At 52.5% G+C, this 15,567-nt stretch overlaps 1 protein-coding gene across 4 annotated transcripts in view; it reads right to left on the bottom strand.

Annotated features, from left to right (window-relative positions):
* IRF2 (interferon regulatory factor 2) overlaps positions 1-15,567 on the bottom strand; it is a 73,143-nt gene that overhangs the window by 23,343 nt on the left and 34,233 nt on the right. For all 4 annotated transcript variants that reach the window (XM_045588971.1, XM_036456834.2, XM_036456835.2 and 1 more), the window contains exons 2-5: positions 14,180-14,275; positions 7,697-7,796; positions 6,486-6,662; positions 6,128-6,174 (exon numbers count right to left, since the gene is read on the bottom strand). In XM_045588971.1, coding sequence (XP_045444927.1) covers positions 6,128-6,174; positions 6,486-6,662; positions 7,697-7,796; positions 14,180-14,266 — 411 coding nt within the window. In that variant the 5' untranslated portion in view covers positions 14,267-14,275. The remainder of the gene's footprint in view (positions 1-6,127; positions 6,175-6,485; positions 6,663-7,696; positions 7,797-14,179; positions 14,276-15,567) is intronic.

The raw sequence follows: 15,567 nt of genomic DNA, 5'->3' as shown, positions 1-15,567 counted from the left end.
TTAAGTCCCAGGACACTGGGACCACTCCCCCTCTGCTCCAAGCCCATTCTGTCTCGTCCCTGTGCCCCAGTCCCCTGTCTAGATGTCCCCTCCCTGAGGCCAAATTCAAGGGCCTTAAGACCATTTCCCACCCTCATGCAACCCCACCCCCGGAGTGCCGTAGTTCCCCTGTGCAAAACTAATCTCCTCCAAGATAAAAGAGCATCTCCAGCCGGAACCGGTCTGGCTCCGTGCATAGAGCATCGGCCTGCAGACTGAAAGGTCCCAGGTTCGATTCCGGTCAAGGGCATGTACCTTGGTTGCGGGCACATCCCCAGTAGGGAGTGTGCAGGAGGCAGCTGGTCAATGTTTCTCTCTCATCAATGTTTCTAGCTCTCGAATCCTTTCCCTTCCTCTCTGTAAAAAAAATCAATAAAATATATTTTTTAAAATAAATAAATAAAAGACCATCCAGTTCTCTCTAAAACACACATTTGAACCTGACAGCCGGGCCTCGCGGAGCAGCCCAGGGCATGCGCCCTGCGCCGAGGCCACCAGGACAGAGGGAAGCCACCTGCTCGATCCCAGGACCCCTTCTCCTTTCCTTCGTTCCTGGGAATGGACCTTCCTCTCCGCCTCCGCCCCTCCCCCAGGACCTTTCTCATCTCCTCCTCGGGTCCCTCCCGGTCTTCGTCCCGTGGGGCTCCTGTTAGGAAGGCATCTGTCTTCATGGCCTCCGATGACATCCGCGTACATGGTCCGCATCTGTCTGTCCTCCCACTCTGCCCCCGGAGCTCTCTACCACTGTCAGATCCAACTCCCCCACCCCCCTCCCGAGCTCTCCACTGTCAGATCCAACTCCCCCCCCACCCCCCTCCCGAGCTCTCCACCTGTCAGATCCAACTCCCCCCCCCACCCCCCCCCCGAGCTCTCCACTGTCAGATCCAACTCCCCCCCCCCCCCCCTCCCGAGCTCTCCACCTGTCAGATCCAACTCCCCCCCCCACCCCCCTCCCGAGCTCTCCACCTGTCAGATCCAACTCCCCCCCCACCCCCTCCCGAGCTCTCCACCTGTCAGATCCAACCTCCCCCCCCACCCCCCTCCCGAGCTCTCCACCTGTCAGATCCAACTCCCCCCCCACCCCCCTCCCGAGCTCTCCACCTGTCAGATCCAACTCCCCCCCCACCCCCCTCCCGAGCTCTCCACCTGTCAGATCCAACTTCCCACCTGACTGACGGCTGCCTAGAGGCGGTCATTTCAAACTCACACGTTCCGAGTTAAACGCTGATGAACTTTCTCCGCAAAACACACACCATTCCCACGATCCCGTGAGGCCTGGCAACGCAGGGCCGCCCTGGGACCCGCTCCTGGAGTCCCCCCCTTCCTCCTCCCTTCTCCAGAGAAACGTCTCCTGCTCCGCCGTCCCGCTGCCCCTCCTCCACCTAAACCTCCTCCCGCAGCCCCTCCTCCCCGCTGCTTCCTGCCGCCACGAGAAACCCTGCCTGCAAGGCCCCATCCGTCCTCCCGCGGAGCTCAGCCTCACCCCCAGAGCCCCCCGCTTCCACACGGTGCTCTGAGCAGCACCCCCCGTGATTCGGGTTTAACGCCTGAGACCTCCTGCAAGCAGTGAAGGGATCGCTCTGCTCCCGGCCCCGACAGCTGGCCACGTGGCCTGTCTCTTGGGACAGGGACACGGAACGTGCCGGTCTTTAATCCAGCGCACCTGGCGGAGCCAGCGGCTCTACTGGAAAGTTCTGCCAGACCATGACCCGCTCTCTGTGACTTCTACCCAGAACTCACCCAGACCACCCGGCCTGCTCCTGGCCCGGTGAGGTCCCAGGTTCCGTTTCCCACCCCAACGCCAGCTCTTTGATCTGAAAGCACTGTGGAGTTTCAAAGCTCACATCATTCATCTGCAAACAGCCCTCTGAGGCAGGAAGTGTTCACTGTCACCCCCTCGCGCCCCCGTCTCTGTTTCCCATTGTTCCCGCACTAACTGCGCCCTTTCCTGGCTGGTCCACGGAAGGCCACACGGCAGCCCTCCTCCCAGGCCCTGTGTGTGATGGTCCCGGTGCTGGAGAGGGACTTCCTTTTATCGGGCCCGCCCCCAGGGCCCGGCTCCCATCCCACCGCCTCTCAACGTGGAGGCCCTGAGCGTGGGGGCTGGGGTTGGACGAACTTGGATTAAAACTCCAGCCCCGCCCTAGCCGGTCTGGCTCAGTGGATAGAGCATCGGCCTGCGGACTAAAAGGTCCCAGGTTCGATTCCGGTCAAGGCCATGTACCTTGGTGGCAAGCACATCCCCAGAGGTGGGGTGTGCAGGAAGCAGCTAATTGATGTTTCTCTCTCATCGATGTTTCTATCCCTCTACCCCTCTCCCTTCCTCTCTGTAAAAATCAGTAAAATATCTTTTTTTTTAAAAACACACACAAAAAAAACAACAACTCCAGCTCCACGAAGCAGTGCAACCTCAGGGAAAATTCCTCACCCTCTCTGCACCTCCATTTCCTCACGTGCGAAAGGGAGATGCCTGCCCGTCACAGGGAGCACTGAACGAGATGACAGTCAGAGCTTCGCCCTTGGTGGAGGCCCCACCAGTCAGCTACCACACCTCTGCTTTCGTCACCTCTGTCCTCATCCATCTTGACCTTGTGACGTGTTGAAACCCAGATGCACAGCCTAGAGCTTCTCACTACGGTGTCCCTTCGCCTGACTTCCTCAGACGGGCAGTGACTCCGTGCAGGTGGGTCTCCCTCAGCGGGAACGGCTCACTGAGCACACAGGGTTTTCTCCCCAGGAGACCGTGGGGCACACGGAGGCAGCGTTTCTGCACCTACTGCCTGCCCCCAGGGCCTGGGCCTCCCATCCTGGGTACACGTGACATGGAGTTCAACTGCCCGAGTGACCCCAGGAGAGTTCTGACCGAGCATCCGTGGCTAGCTAAACCTCCGTCCAGCCCGGACTGAACGGAGACTGGGCCGGGCTTGCTGTGACCGCAGATCCTCAGACATGGTCACCACGCACAAGCCGAGCCTTCTCAGCGGACGGACGCCGCCTGGTCTGCCAGGGGCCTGGTGCACGGGACACGTGCCTCGGAGCAGGGGTGTCTGGTGCAGCAGAAAGCAATGCATGCCTAGCCTGTGAGGATGAGGCCTGCCTTCGGTTATAGGGGTCCTCAAACTTTTTAAAGTGGGGGCCAGATCACGGTCCCTCAGAGAGCTGGAGGGCCGGACTATATGAACTACTAATCCCTACTGTAACACCTCGGCTGCGCTCACTGCCCAAAAAACCTGGCGGGCCGGATCAGACTCCTCTGCCGGCCGCATGTGGCCCGCGGGCCGTAGTTTGAAGACGCCTGGATGGTTCTGAGACCCGCAGAGTGAGCTTGGGAAGGCTCTGCAGGAACCGTCAGAGAGCACTATGGCTCTCGCCGTCACGGGCCCCAGGACACGGGAGGCCTTCCCCAGGGCTGCCTGCAGGACGATGCACGCAGGCTGAGATTACAAGGTGAAGCGCCTGCTTTCTGCTGAAGGAACAGCCTCCCTCTGAGGGACCAGACTTTCCTCACAAGAAGCCTTCACAGCGCACACCTGGCAGGGACGGACGCTGAGCCGCACGGCTGCACCTGACAGCAGACCTGTCGCTGCTCCCCCGGGCGGGTACGGCCGCGCCCCACCCAGGCCTCAGCCTTTCACAACCTGCTCTTCCTGGGAAGACACGGCCATCGCCGATGGGACTGCAGGTGTCCTGGACTTAGAACACCACGCGTCATCAACTCTGAGATGTACCTTTCCACATCCCTCTGATGAGATGTGCCTCGTCATCAATTATGCCAGGGTTTCATTGCAAGCTGTTCTTCTGGCCTAGAGACACATAAACGAGGATGCGTCTTCACCCCCATATTGGTTTTGGATAGTCGATGCAGTGTGGGGGGCACGTCTCATCGAAGTTAGTTGAAAAGGGAGCATCTGCTATTCTGTGATTATTTCTCCATTAACTGAGACTGTGAAGTGAAATCTGCATTCTAATGGAAAACCCCCACTCCCACCCACATGTTGTATCTATTTAAGCATCTAGTTGGTCAGCGAACACTCACGGGTGTGTTCAGCGATCAAATATACACCGATCGCCTGTCCTGTCCCGGGCACCGAGCTAGATGCTGTGAGAGCAGGAAGTCTTATCCATGAGTATAGCAACTTCTTCACACCCCCATATCTGTGGGGAACTTACACTTTTCTGACTAAACAAAGCTAATCAGAATCTAGGCCCTTAAAAACCCCAACTATGGGAACCTTGAAACAACTAATAGCTAGGGTTTTGTTTTTCAATTGCAAGGAAAAAATTATTTTTTTAAAAATGAGGTAGGGGCAACCTGTAAATTAACAAACAAGAGACATATGCAAAAATCACAACATGTGGGCCTTCTGTGAATCCTGATTTAGAAAAAACAGACGCACACCAATGAGAACATGTTGGAGATAGCTGGAAATCGAGCAGGGACTAGATAGTTGACGATACTGGGAATTGCTGTTCCTTTTTTTCAGAGTCATTCATGATATTGTGCCGTCTTCAAAGATGGTCTATCTTTTAAAGATACAGACGGACAGAGTCATGGAAGAAACCATAGCGTCTGGAATTTGTTTCAAAATATTGAGCTACACCATATGACATTGTTTTTTTGTAGGTCACAAATGACTGAAGAGCTGCAATTCCATATCAGATGTAAGGAAGTGGGTGGAGGAACGAATGCAACCCAATGGTTGTCAGCTGATTGGTGTTGAAATTGGGGTGATGGTGTGCCAGTCAATTCTACTCATGTGTCTCCTTCCTGTGTGCATAAGATGTATCTGCAATAAAAAGCTAAAACAAAACTGGTCCTTAACACTGTGCTATATTTAAAATAAGGCAGAGGCTAAAAATACTGAAAGTGAAACTGGAGGTATGGCTATTAAAATACTCTGCCTAAAATATTCTTTTCCGTTGTGCAGGTAAGTGTGGCTGCAACACTAAATACTTAAGTTTTCCCTCCAACGCTTAACTACCTTCACACGTGTAACTTATATCTGAAGTCGATTTTTCAATCTCTTTTCCTCCTAGTGTGACTAAACCGGCTTATTTTTAAACAGTGCAGTGTCTGGACAGTTTGTTTTCCTTCAACAGTAATTCTAGGTTAGAAATCAGGATCCTCGGCATCTCCTTTACGTTCAGTGCTAACTGACGGTGTGACCTTGGCCAGGTGCCCCACAGCCTCTGGGGTCCACGTCACGCCGCCCTCTCAAGCCCCAGCTTCCTCTGCAAACAGAGTGCAGCGATCCAGGGGGTCTCCCCTCTGCTGGCCCAGGGGCTGGGCACAGCGCTGCTCTCTGCCCAGCGGCTGAAGCTCATGCTCCGCTTTGCACAGCATTCCTGACTACCCCCTGGCTAGCTACAGGAGCTCCCCAATCTACACACACAGATTCCCCACTGCAGGGGTTTCAGATGCACAGCCTACCAGAACCCCACACAGACACAGCCCTGCGCGAAACCGCAGGGGAGGGTGAGAGCTGGCTGCAAAGGGTGCAGGCCAGAGCTACTGCGGTCCCTACTAACCCAGCGATTGATCTCACCCCTGGGCCCCCAGCTAACGGCCCTCTGTGGAATACATCTATAAAATATGGGTGATGCGGTTAATGCAAGTATATAATATTTAATATATGTACCTTCCAGTATATGTGTTAGCCTGAAAATGTCCTTCCCGGTTATCAGTTAGGAGCTGGCTGCTGCGGCTCAGCTGGTACTAGGTAACCAGCTGGCGACGGGGTGGGGACCAGAGGGAGGCCTGAGACTGGCCAGCTCCATGCGAGTCGGTGACCTCACTCACAGATTTCTCAGTGAGGCTGCATGAAGCAGGGGTATGTGTGCCCGAGTCTACAAGGGAGACCAAGCCAAGAGGAGACGTGGAAAGCACGTAGAACGAACACACACACACACACACACACACACACACGCACACGCACACGCACACACGCACACACGCACACGGTCAAAGAACAAAGATCAAGTACGTCACAGAGGACCTGTCACTGGTGTTCATGAGCCAGAACCAGAACCGTTAATACGGTCACAACGCTAGCCCTCTCCCCAAGCAGTCCGTGATATAATAGATTACCTTGATGTGCTTGACTCTGTCTTCCTTTTCTGTCTTTGGTTTCTTTCCTGTGGCGACAGAAAACAGTTCTGGATCAATGCATGAGGAACACACAGAGAAACAGCTCCCCTCAATGAAACGCTGTCTAAAACTCTCCTAGCAGCCGTGCGTGCGTTCACCTGCACACGCATGAACCTGTACGCGCGTGAACCTGTACACGGCCAGAATTCCAAATGCTTTTCTGCCTTTGGTGACCCGAGAGTCCTTCCCCGACAGGGAAGGGCGGGATTTCCCTCCACGGTGCGGACTACAGACGTGGAAACAAGGAAATCCTAAAGTTGTCCTCTACACTGAGAGATCTCAGCATTGGCCAGTCTACCTTTCTTAGAAGGCCTCTCGGATAAGGGCAACATCCGGTAGACTCTGAAGGCGTTGTTTCCTTTCTTTATACTTTTATCCTTGACTTCTTCGATGTCAGGCAAGGAGTTCATGGCACATCGAAAATTCGCCTTCCATGTCTTCGGATCGGGCTTATCAACTCCGGGTTGATGCTTTCCTAACAAAAGAGCCAGGAGAATGAGGGTTAAGGAAGAGAGAGGGAGAGATACTCACACGGTAACCGTTTCTGGAAACACGGGACTGCGAGCCACCAAGGAGCACAGAGAACCGACCCTCTGAGTCCCAGGCCCTGCCGACAGTGACCAGTGTCCTGGTTTGCCCGGGACTGGGGTGGTTCTTGGGATGCAGGGAATTTTTGTTTTAAAATCTGGACAGTTCCGGGCCAGTTGGTACAAGCTGGTCACCCTGACTTTACCAAACAGCTTGAGAAAAAATAGTAATGGTTGAAGGATGGGGATTCCGTGTGAGTAACACGGAAGGCTGGGAGGCCAATGAGCACAGGTACCCGGAGTGTCTCTTTTTCATCTGACTGTCAGAGAGTAGAAGTCCCTTCCTGTAAACAGCCCCCTACCTAAATTCTGCTGTAAATAAATACATTCTTGACTACCTTATAGGGAGGTAAACCCACCCAAGTTTATAGCTGCAGAACAAATACATTCTTTATGACTCTGTTATACATGTTGGGAGCGAAACCAGAATTCTACATTAGAGGAAACACAAGTGCTGAGTTTCTGTGGGATGGGCAGAGCCTTACTTCCAAGAAGTTTGTGGTCCCCCCACTCCTCAGGTCTCCTTCCCTCCGCCCCACCTCCCGCCACGTGTCCTGGATGCGCCTGGGGGCAAGCCACAGGTGTTTCAGAGCCTTCTTTATAAGCCCATCATCCAGGAGATGTTATATGTGTAGAAAAACAAACAATGTGGTATAACTGAAACCTGCTAAGAGAGCAGACCTTACACGTGCCCAGTAAAATAACCCCAATAATTAACAGGTACGCGTGGGAGGAAGTGACGGTGTGCATTAACTCGATGGGGGCATCCTTTCACGAGGATCATACACTATATCAGATCGTCACTTTCAATGTCTTGCAATCTTATTGGTCAATCATGACACCACAGTTAAGAGAAAAAAGCCGGCATGCACAGCACACAGTGTCCCCGCCCCACCCCCGCCTGCGGGCCGCGGGCAGACACCTGTGTGGATCGCCCAGTTCCTGAAGAGGGGCGCGTCCTTCTCCACGTCCCAGCCGTGTCTCGCTGCGTGCATCCAGGGGATCTGGAAGATCTTCTTTTCCTGGAAGGAGAGGCGAGTGAGAGCGGAGAACGGCAGCCGCGGGTCTCAGGCCCCCGCCGAGGAGGCGGCTTAGGTCCCAGCCGGTCAGGTTCCCCGCCGAGCATCCACTATCGCACCTACTGCACACCAACCCACTTCCCCAGGTCCAACCGGGCAGCCCGCCGGTGAGGCCGGGAGCCAGGCAGGCCAGCAGAGCAGGAATGCGACCGGTGCCAAGGTCACAGGCACCACCCGGGAGATGCCGTGTGCCTAGCCTGTGCCGCTTCTTTCAAGAACCACAGACAACTGGCCTCTGACGGAAACGCCTCGTCCTTCTTTTATTCGTACCTCGCATTCCCATCATTTGGTCAGGAGGAGCCCCAGCTGCCCCAGGAAATTAAAAATGAGGCAGCTCTCCGAGCGACCCCACTGGTGCTGGGAAAGGGAAGTCAGTGGACGAGGCCACTGTCACGGGACCCAGTGTCTCGATGGGCTGGGCCGCAGCAGACACAGGGGATCCTGCCTGCTGCTCAGCCTGCGTCTGCGCCCTGCACGGGCCGGCCAGAGCGTCCAGATGCCTCGATGACCACAGCGGACACTCCTTTCTTGGAGCGAAGTCCCTCCCTAAGATTCTTCTATCGGACCCTTCCCACCTCTCTTACAGCCTGAAAGACAACTCAAAATCGTTTACGCCACCCCTGGCAAACACGACTAGAAACAAGTGTTTTTGAAACAGTCACACTCATAGTAAAACCACACATGTAACCTGGTTCAACGGGCAGCACCAGTGGCCTCCCAGGTCCCCTGGCACCTTACATATGACGACACATGCTCTCATGGTCTCGCTTCTGATTTCTGCAACAACCTAATGAGCTACATGTGTGTTATTGCTTCCGATTCTCAGTTGAAGGAGCTGAGGAATGGAAGTAAATTATTTAGCCAAGGAACTTAGGACAATAAGTGTCTAAATGCCCATCTTCAGTCGCATCACAGCATCCCTCACCTCTGGTACTCAGATGTATGAGATTTCTAGTTTCACAGGAGAACCTGCTGACTTGGATCCTATGGACACTGAATTGCATTTAATATAATTTTATTGATTTCAGAGAGGAAGAGAGAGGGAGGATGACATAGAAACATCAATGACGAGAGAGAATCATTGATCAGCTGCCTCCTGCATGCCCCCTCCTGGGGATGGAGCCCACAACATGGGCATGCGCCCTGGCCAGGAATCGAACCGTGACCTCCTGGTTCATAGGTCGACGCTCAACCACTGAGCCACACCAGCCAGGCAGGAAAAATGCCTGGAAAATTTTTAAGTTCTTAGGTCAGTTTGATTGTTTCCAGGTCTGAGGTCTCCACAGGACACACAGGCAGGAAAGTGCTGGTAGGGATCTTCCACCATTTCACAGTGAAAACAGAAAGGGTCCTGCCGACTCGAAAGGGCTCGGTGCCTGAGCACAGAACCAACTGCACAGCCTGAACCAGAGGATTCCAGGACATTTGAGAGTTCCCCAAAAGCTGTTCACGGGGGAAATCCTGCTGTGTTTACAACTCAGTGAGTAAAGGAGAACCGAAAGTGGGAGATTTTCGTTAACCCGTTCTGTTCGCTGTGTCTTCACCGAGACTGCGGTGTCTCACGTCAGCCACCTCCCGAAGGGCCGGGCCGGAGCGGCTGAGCGGCCCTGGATCGCTCCATGCGGACGAAAACCCCAAAGGAAGTCACCTAACGCAGGCTCGACGTTCACACAAAAAGGAACCAACTTCGAGGACAGAAGGCTTCCTCAAGAGCCAACCAGAATCTAAAGTCTGTGCTTCCAGACAGGGGCCCTGCAGGAACTGGCTGTTGCTTTTTTTTTTTTTTTTTTTTTTCCCTACGTCAAACGCATTCTGTGGGACACAATCTGAAATCCATCTCGTAAGACACAGAACTGATTCTCACAAGTGGATCTTTTCAAGCATCTGCCTGCGTGCAGGAAATTGTGTACACACACACAGACATACACACCCACACATCCACACGCACGCGCGCGCGCGCGCACACGCACACACACACACACACACACAGCTACACAGCTATACTGTCTCCCAGAACAGAGGTCCGAAAGGTTGGCGATCTCTGTCCCAGAAACTGGGCCCAAAGCATGAAGCTACCAAAGCAACGACTGAACTGAGCAATCCTCCACCACAGAGCCTCATGAAATGGGCCCAGGGCCCAAAGAGACCAAAGAAGTGGCCAATAAGCACATGAAGAATGACTCGACACCACCCCTCCTCGGGGACCTGCCAATTGGAACAACGAGATGCCACTTCACAGCCACGAGGATGCCAGAGCAAACACACAACAGCATCCTAAGGGCTGGTAACGAAGTGAAGGAACTGGAATGGCCACACAGGCTGGTGGGAGGGGAACTGGGGCGGCTGCTGCGGAACACACATTGGCTGTTCCTCAAAGTGGTCAACGGAGTCACCACGTGGCCCCGTGACTCCGCTCCCGGACGCATCCCCGAAGAATTACAAATAGGTGATCAAGCAAATGTGCAAGTTCACAGCTGCAAGTTCATACGTGCAAGTTCATTGCTGAGCTACTCACAACAGCGGAAAGGCAGCAGCAACCCCCCTGTCCATCAACGGATGGACGGGTAAGAAAACGGCGCATGTGCACACACTGCATAACCGGGAGCCTTCTTCATCCCCGGAAGGAAAGCAGTGCTGACACACACGCATGGCAACACAGGGGGACCTGGCAAACACTGTGCTAAGTGAAAGAAGCCATGCATACATATGAGCCTAACCAGTGGTCAAGGACAATGGGGGGGGGGGGGGGATGAGTGGGGAGGAGTGGGAGATGGGAATGGGGGGATGAGAACAAATAGGTGATACCTTAACCAATAAAGAAAAAAAAATTTTTTTAAAGATTAGAACTCAAAAAAGAAAAAGAAAAAAGAAAGAAGCCAGACACCAATGCCACATATTGCATGAACCAGGCAAATCCACATACACAGAAAGCACATCCGTGGTTGCCATGAGCTGGGGAAGGGCATGGGAGTGGTCACGTGAAAAGTAAGCATTGTGTTTCCTTTTCAGGTGATGGGAAAGTTTGGAATTAGACACTGGCGATGGTTGCATAATATTGTGAATGTACTTAATGCCACTTTTAAATGATAAATTAAAAAAAACACTTTAAATTGATAAATTAAAGAACAACCTCATGGGCCTGGTCAGTGGGGCTCAGTGGTTGAGTGTTGACCTTTAAACCAGGAGGTCACTGTTCGGTTCTCAGCCAGGGCACATGCCCGGGTCCTGGGCTTGATCCCCTATAGGAGGCGTGCAGGAGGCAGCTGAACCATTATTCTCTCTCATCACTGATGTCTCTATCTCTCCCTCCCCCTTCCTCTCTGAAATCAGTAATAAATAAATAATTCCTACATGGAACTTTTAAATAAGCCACTAATAAATGCATCACACATCTCTTTTTTCAAAAAGACCATGTTGAAAGGTAAAGGTGAAATTCATTTTAAAACTGGAAGAGATTCTGACCAATAACCATCTGGTCATAGATCCCTGTGTTCTATGGGACAGGGGTGGCACTGGGCTGCATCTGTGCAGACCGTGACATCAGCATGCGCTTCAGTGGCCCTGAGTGCCCAGCCCGCACAGGTGGTGGGCGCTCACACCGTGTACGGAAGGACTGGGAGGACCAGAGCCCACCCGTGTCTACCTCTGAGGGCAGGAGAGAGGCGCACTGCTTGAGTTGGGAAGCACATTTAAGATGACCTCGCGCAATGCAGAACCATCAGGCCTCGACCTCACGTGGAAACCAGTTCTCTCATCTCCCTCTGCCTCTCCTTTCCCCCAATGTTTATATAAGACGTTCTTGTTTCCTTTGCTATTTTTGTTTGAACTCCTTACCTGTTCCGAGGTAGCCTGACAGTTACACAAGCACAAGCCTGCTCTCAGGGAAGAGCAGGGAAAAGTATGGACTCCCCGCTGGGTCCAGGCAGACCTCCAGGATGAAACACCAACATCGAGAGCCCGAGTGGGCATGACGGGAGCTGCTAAGAAAGAGTGGGCCTGGCTGCGACTGCCTTCTCCTTCCCTCTAGAACTGGCCCAGGGAACCACCTGGAACGACCCAGAACCGAGCTGGCCCCTCAACAAGCCAATGGCAAGAGGGCAACCAAGGAGGGCACACTGTCCACAACCAAGAGGGACTTCGAGTCACACAACCAAACACAACACGGGGACATCTTTTGGATTCTGATTGAACAAATCGACTGTAAAAAGATATTTTGGGAGTACTCATGGCATGATACTAAAAACTTATGGTTAATTTTCCTCATGGACAGCAGTATTATGAAGACATGAGAAAATGTTAAGTCTTATAGGTGTACACTGTCAGGGAGTTGCTCTGTAAAACCACACACACATAAGCATACACACACACACACACACACACACACACACACACAGATAACACAAAACGTTGGTAATTGTTAAATGGAGATGTGCATTACTAAATCTAGATGGAAATGCACTACACTATTCTGTCCAGTCCTTGGGCCATTCAAATATACTATCTGAGTTTGCAAAGACGCGTAATAAAAAGTTACTGGCCCCAGACAAGGCCCCATTCAGGTCACATGAAATGGTCACATGGTTTCCTTAAGTCATTCCAATTTACTTCATACCCCATCTTGTTTCTAAAACAACTCACTTAAACAAACACATTCAAATACAATACCATTAGATTAAAAATTAGCAAAAAAAAAAAAAAAAAAAAAAAAAGTGAATGAGAGAAAAGGAACAAAAAATGTAAGATCTGAGAGGTATCTAAAACGATCAAATGAGGCCAGGAGTGATAGTATTAGGATAGTTTAAAACAACAATACTGCAATACCTGTACACCTGTTAGAAGTGGCCCAATTGGGTTCTCCACTCTTGGCACGTGATATAGAGCTAAAGACTGACAGGCTAAATGAGTCAGTGTGTCCTTAAGATTAAAGACGAGGCGGGAGGTAGAGGAGGACAAAGAAACTTGCTCAGAAGAACTGCAATATCCCTGGTAGTGGGAGAGAAACCTCCCTCAGGCCCTCTCAAAGAAGGCATCTATATATATAAAAAGCCAGCGACTAGAATGCCGGAATGACCAGAACAACCAGAACAACCGGTTGCTATGATACCCACTGTGGCCAGCCAACCTGCCCGATCAGGGGCAGGGCAGGCCAGCAAGCCTCCCATGTCCCTTCCCCTCCAGCTGGCCCTGCCCCAGGTCAACCCCCACCCCCACCCCAATCCGGGGGATAAGCAGGCCAGCCAACCTCCCACGTCCTCCCTGCCCCAGCTGGCCCACCCCAATCAGCCTCCACACCCCAATCAGGGGTGGGGCCGACCAGCCAAGCTCCCATGTCCCCTCCCCACTGCTGGCCTGGCCCAGATCAACCACCATCGAGGCAGGCAGGCTGAGCCCTACCTGTGCACGAATTCGTGCACCAGGCCTCTAGTAATCTATTATACTTAGTTGCTTTTCTGAATTTTAACTATATAATTTCAGGTGTTTCTTATCTTTTACAGATACTGTCTTCCTGATTCACCCCTACCAGTTAGGATCCATGAAATGGAGAGTTTGAGAAGGATCAATAAGAAGTGTTTACGTATATGGGTGAGGAGTGTAAATGGTAGAATGCTTACTTGTTAGGACAGGTTGGCACACAAACAGAGTTTCACTACAAAGAGACGTCGTTTTAAACCTCTAGGCTGCACACCTGAAACTAATATAATGTCGAATGTAATTGAAAAATTAAAAAAAAGAGAAATGATAAAATAAAAAAAAAACAGTATAAGAGAAGACTTTTTTAAAAGACAAAAACCAAAGTTCTCTTCACATAGAAAATACTGGACACCAATGAATACTCCCCATTCCCCACATGACACCCTCGAGCCTCCCATCCTCTGGCCCGGAGAGCCAGGAGGAGCAGGCAGTCTGAGGGAGGAGGCCCCGCAAGCACAGAGAGAGGCCACCGCCAGCGGTCGCCGGAATGCCAGCGCCAGCCGTCACCGCAAGGCGAGGGGGGCCACCGTCTGAGACGAGGACACAGACTGTCACACAGCCACTTGATGTTTTTATGGTCAATTTCGCTCGGTTGGTTCTTACAATTAACAAGCATAAGATTGTGAACACAAAGAACAATTTTACTTTCAGAGGTCCACATGGACCTGCTTTAGTAAGGATCAGGCACACACTCGCACATACGTACACTCATGTGCACACACATGCACTCACACACACGCACATTCACACAGAGAGACAGACATACATACTCATAGACATACACACATGTGCACATATATACACCCACGCGCTCGCATACATGCATGCACACTCACACACACTGGCGCACTCACCTTGTTCAGCCACTTCAGCCCTGGTATCGTGTTCGAGTTGATCTGTTCCTCCAGCCACGGGCGCATGCGCATCCTCTCCACCGGCATGGTGCCCGTCTGCGGAGAGACAATCCACATGAGGCGCTGGTGCTAATGACTATCTTGTCCATGCCAGCCTGACCCCCTTCTGCTGTCCCCTTCCTCGTAATCCCATAACCTGTGTCCGAGGCCCGGAAAGGGAGGCATATTCAGGGGCTCCACCCTCAAGCCACTGGCCCCTGTTCGTGTAGCTATGTGGTTCCAGAGGGGCTGTCTCCGTGGGGCAGTGCTGCTGGCCAAGCAGGCTCTCAGCTGAGAGGCTCCCACAGAAACTCAGCCACCCAGAGAGCCCAACACCTGAGTGACCCCACCTAAGGCTAGGTCTCGCCCCCTCCCAGCCAGGTTACCAGCACACACCAGCATTCAGAGCGCCAGTACTGTACACCTGTGGGTATCATCCTCCCAGGACCAACAGGGACGGTGCAAAACCGTTGTTGTGGGAAAGACATTACAACCAATTGATTCCTTTGGGATGTTAGGGCTACAGAAATGCTCTGAACCCCAACACTGCCACTTGAAAGCTCTAAAGGGATCAGTTCACTGGGTCCAAGGTCCCTCCTGACAGATCCCAGCTCCCCTCAGCGCTCGCAGCGCCTTGCTCTGGCTCAGCCTTGCTTTCTGTGAACGTGGGCACTCACTCACTCCCACAGAGATCCTCTTCACTGCCCCCTCCCCTTCCTGACACCATCCGTCCTCTCCTCCAGCTGGCCTTCCCTCTGAAAGCTGTCCGGTGGCTCAACACCTTTCCTCTGCCCGCTCACACAGTGCTCTTCCCTCCTGGATGCCCTGGAGGCAGCTTTCCCATGCCCATCAACATACAGCCAAAGTAGAATCACTAACATTGCATTGTTACCCACTCAGTCATCCTATTTACATAATAATTTCAATTTAGTGCGGATTCAAAAGCCAAGATGATGCCAGGTCAAGCCTCCATACTATAGGACTGGGGGACAGTGTGACATAACCCTCTTTCCACCCTTAGCTGTCTTTCTTTTACCCATTCCCTCTCCATTCAGATAAACTTGGGCTGAGATGATCAAAGCCTCATTAACTCCCTCTTCCAGCTCCCAAAGGATGTCCTCCCTCCTGGATGCCCTGCCTCCAGCTCTGCCCGAGTGCTAGCATCTTTGTGTGACCCGGATAGAGCCTAATCAATTCTAGAACGGAATTCTAGAGCTCGTCTCTCCCAGGTACATCTTTCCCAGTTCGGATGCACTTAAGGCTGCAGACGCCTCCTACTTTCCCAGACCATGCCCTCTCTCCTCTTTTCCGGACCTTGCCAACCCTCAGCCTCTCTCCAAGACCCAGCT

The sequence above is a fragment of the Pipistrellus kuhlii genome, unplaced genomic scaffold (genome assembly GCF_014108245.1).
Source record: "Pipistrellus kuhlii isolate mPipKuh1 unplaced genomic scaffold, mPipKuh1.p scaffold_m20_p_3, whole genome shotgun sequence".
NCBI lineage: Eukaryota > Metazoa > Chordata > Mammalia > Chiroptera > Vespertilionidae > Pipistrellus > Pipistrellus kuhlii.
The sequence above is the reverse complement of the archived record's forward strand: the minus strand, read 5'-3'. Positions and strand labels throughout refer to the sequence as shown.